The following is a 3,417-nucleotide window of genomic DNA, read 5'->3' on the forward strand; positions in this document are numbered from 1 at the left end:
AATTCCCTTTGGAATTTTTTCCAAGCTCCCTGGAGCTCTCTCTGCCCCTAAATTCCCTTTGGAATTTTTTTTCCAAGCTCCCTGGAGCTCTGTCTGCCCCCAAATTCCCTTCCTGGTGCCTTCCCTCCATGGGATAACTCCTCCTTCCTCATTCAACCCTTTCCAGGTGCTCCGACCAGGAATTTTTTGGGTTTGGGACCCCCTTCCCCCCCCCATCCAGGAGCACAGCTCCCAACCCCAGGGTGATCCAGGTGGGATCCAAAGATCCAGGCGATCCAGAGAGTTGGGAATGGGTGCAAAGGATGGGAAGCGGCCCTGGATCCAAGCTCTGGGAAGCGGGGAAGGAAGGACACCCCGGCCATGCACATTCCTTTATTGTGTTTTCCTACCAAAGTGAAGCTGGAAGGGGAGATCTGTGCAGGGAGCAGGGAAAGGAGGATCCGGGGATTTCCAGGGATCACCTATGGATTATTTACAAACAGAGAGAGCAAACGCGGCTCTAAAGTAGCAGAACGAAAATGTTTCAAGCAACCATTTCCTCTTTATCCAGCCCATTCCCATTCCTGGGCCGGAGTTGGGGTTCCCTCCCCCAGCCCTTCCTGCCCAAGGAATTCCCACCATTCAGGGCCCCAGAGAATCCCAGGAATTCCTGATTTCTCCTGCCAAAGGGTCGATTCCCGGGAAGGGCTGGGGTGGGTTCCCAGGAGCCACTCGGAGGTAACTCAGCTTCCTCCTCCCCCAGAAATTCCAGCTTGGATGAATCCAGCCCCGATCCAAGGGCAGGAATGGGCTGTGGAGGGATGGCCAGGGGGGAATTCCCATCCCTGCCTCCCAAATTCCCTCAATATTCCTATTCCTGGCTGTGTCTTGGTGTCAAACCTCCCGTGGAATGCTGAGAACGGGGAGTTTTCCTTGGGGAAAAAAAAAAAAAAAAAAGAGGAAATGGCCACGAAAGGGAGCAGGACGTTGAGTTCAGCCCCTTCCTAGTTTGGGGTGAAAAGAGGCGGATTTGGGGCGGTCATAGAAAAAGTGGGAGCAGTGATGTGTGGAGGGGGTGGTTCTTCCTTTGGCTCTGCTCAGCAGAACGGAGAGACGGGAATGTTTCCTGGGAAAGGGAGAGAGAACAGGGAGTTAAACACCCCCAGGGCAGGGACACCTTGGCCTTCATCCCTGTGGCGATGAGGATGGAGAATCCCACATCCCACCCTTTGCCTTGGCCTTCATCCCTGTGATGATGAGGATGGGCCTAATCCAAGGGGATGAGGTTCCACCACTCCACATTCCAGGTCCTGCCCTTTGGCCACAACAACCCCCTGGAGCTCCAGGGGTGGGGACAGAGGGAGGGGACAGGAAGGGACCCGGGGGTTGGATGTGAGCCCAGGGGGGCCCCTCTTGGCATCCTGGCATTCCTGGATAGGGAATGATGTGGCAGCAGGACCAGGGCAGGGATTGGGCACTGGGGAGGGGCACCTGCAGGGCTGGGCCCGGGTCTGGACCCCCAGGACGGGAAGGACATGGAGGGGCTGGAGCATGTCCAGGAAAGGGAACAGAGCTGGAAAGGGTCTGGGCACTGGGAGAACTGAGGGAGCTGGGAAGGGGCTGGAGCACCAGGAGCAGCTGAGGGAGCTGGGGGGGCTCATCCTGGAGAAAAGGAGGCTCAGGGGGGACCTTCTGGCTCTGCAACCCCCTGACAGGAGGGGGGAGCCAGGGGGGTCGGGCTCTGCTCCCAGGGAACAAGGGACAGGAGGAGAGGGAACAGCCTCAGGCTGTGCCAGGGGAGGGTTAGGTTGGACATCAGGAGGAATTTCTTCCTAGAAAGGGTGGTCAGGCCTTGGCAGGGGCTGCCCAGGGAGGTTTGGAGTCCCCATCCCCGGAGGTGTCCAAGTAAGGCCTGGACGTGGCACTCAGTGCTCTGGGCTGGGGGACAAGGAGGGGGACAGGTTCAGGGTGCACTTGGTGGTCTCAGAGGTCTTTTCCACCCTAAATGAGTCCGTGATCCTGTGGGACAGACCCAGCTCTGCTCATCCTCCTCCTCATCCCTCTCCTCCCTTCCCCAGCCCTTTTTTGGGATGATCCCCCTCATCCCCAACCCTTTCTCTGGGATCGAGCTCGCTCTGCTCATCCTCATCCTCTTCCCCAATCCCTTTATGGGCTCGAGCCTCCTCTGCTCATCGCCCTCCCCTTCCCTCCCTTTTCCTGGCATTCCTGGCATTCCTGGCATCCCCATTCCCAGTTTTCCAGCCCCACTCCCCCTGTACCTTCCCGGGCTCAGAAGAGGCCGCAGTCCTTGAGGTTCTCTTTGATGATCACGTCCGTGACAGCGTCGAAGACGAACTTGACGTTCTGGGTGTCTGTGGCACAGGTCATGTGGCTGTAGATCTCCTTCACGTCCTTCCTCATGTTCAGGTCCAGGAACTGGGTCTTGATGTAATTCCCAGCGTCCTCGAACGTGTTGGGGCCTGTGCAGGGAGGGAGGGAATGTTCTGGAGTCATTCCCGTGGGGAGAAGCTCTGGAGAAGGGCTGGGGGTGACCACGCCCGGGGAAAACTTGACAAACGTGGATTTATCCGGTGTCCAGCCTTCCAAACACCCTCCCGAGAGCACAGCGCTCCCCTCCTCTGCTCCAGCCTCCAGGGATCGGACCCAGCACTCCAGGGAGGGGGATGGAGATGGTTCTACTCGTTCTCATCCTCCCCCTCATCCTCCTCCCCTTCCTCAGCCTTTCTCAGGATGGAACTGACTCTGATCGTCCGATCCCTTCCCCAACCCTAATTTTTGGGATGGAACTGACTCTGCTTATTCCCCTCCCCTTCCCCATCCCATCCCATCCCATCCCATTCCATCCCATCCCATCCCATCCCATCCCCTCCCCTCCAGGCCCACGTGACCCCCCCTCCCCTGCTCTGGGGGGGTCTCCAGGGGGATGGGAATACCGGGATTGCTCTGGACTCACCATCGTACTCTGGGAAGCAGATGCTGAGATGGACCTTCTTGATCTTCTCCTCGAAAAGGTCCTTCTTGTTGAGGAAGAGGATGATGGAGGTGGCTGCGAAGAACTTGTGGTTGCATATACTGTTGAAGAGGTGCAGGGACTCGTGCATCCGGTTCTGCAGGGAATTGTCAGGGATTCACACCCCCTCTGAGCCCCCCATTCCCAAAAAACCCAGCCTTTCCCTGTTTCCCGCAGCAGTGGGTGGTGCTGCTGCCATCCCGGTCCCTCCTGCCCACCCAAAATCCCAGATGGATCCTCAGGGGAGGACAATGCCCTGATCCCCCCTGGGATCATCGGAAAGGAGGGATGGTGGTGGGAACGTGATCCATGGAAACCTCGTGGCCTGCAGGGAAAGGGCTCATTCCCTTCAGCCCCGTTCCCCTCATCCAGGGGATGCTCCGCTGGGCTGTGGCTCCCATGGCTTT

The 3,417-nt window shown here is 58.1% G+C and overlaps 1 protein-coding gene across 1 annotated transcript; it reads right to left on the bottom strand.

Annotated features, from left to right (window-relative positions):
- Positions 1-363: 363 nt before the first annotated feature.
- Positions 364-3,102, bottom strand: LOC113940156 (guanine nucleotide-binding protein G(t) subunit alpha-2-like). Its single transcript, XM_027631253.1, has 3 exons — positions 2,954-3,102; positions 2,259-2,459; positions 364-1,105 (listed from the first exon to the last, which is right to left on the bottom strand). The coding sequence occupies exons 1-2, from the start codon at positions 3,099-3,101 to the stop codon at positions 2,269-2,271; spliced, it is 339 nt and encodes a 112-aa protein (XP_027487054.1). The 5' UTR covers position 3,102; the 3' UTR covers positions 364-1,105; positions 2,259-2,268.
- Positions 3,103-3,417: the final 315 nt, after the last annotated feature.

The sequence above is a fragment of the Corapipo altera genome, unplaced genomic scaffold (assembly GCF_003945725.1).
Source record: "Corapipo altera isolate COAL_440 unplaced genomic scaffold, ASM394572v1 207, whole genome shotgun sequence".
NCBI lineage: Eukaryota > Metazoa > Chordata > Aves > Passeriformes > Pipridae > Corapipo > Corapipo altera.

Coding starts and splice junctions, on each gene's coding strand:
- LOC113940156 (XM_027631253.1), bottom strand. CDS start 3,101: ATGCACGAGTCCCTGCACCTCTTCAACAGTATATGCAACCACAAGTTC. Junction 2,460..2,953: donor CTGCTTCCCAGAGTACGATG/GTGAGTCCAGAG, acceptor CTCCCTGCACAG/GCCCCAACACGTTCGAGGAC.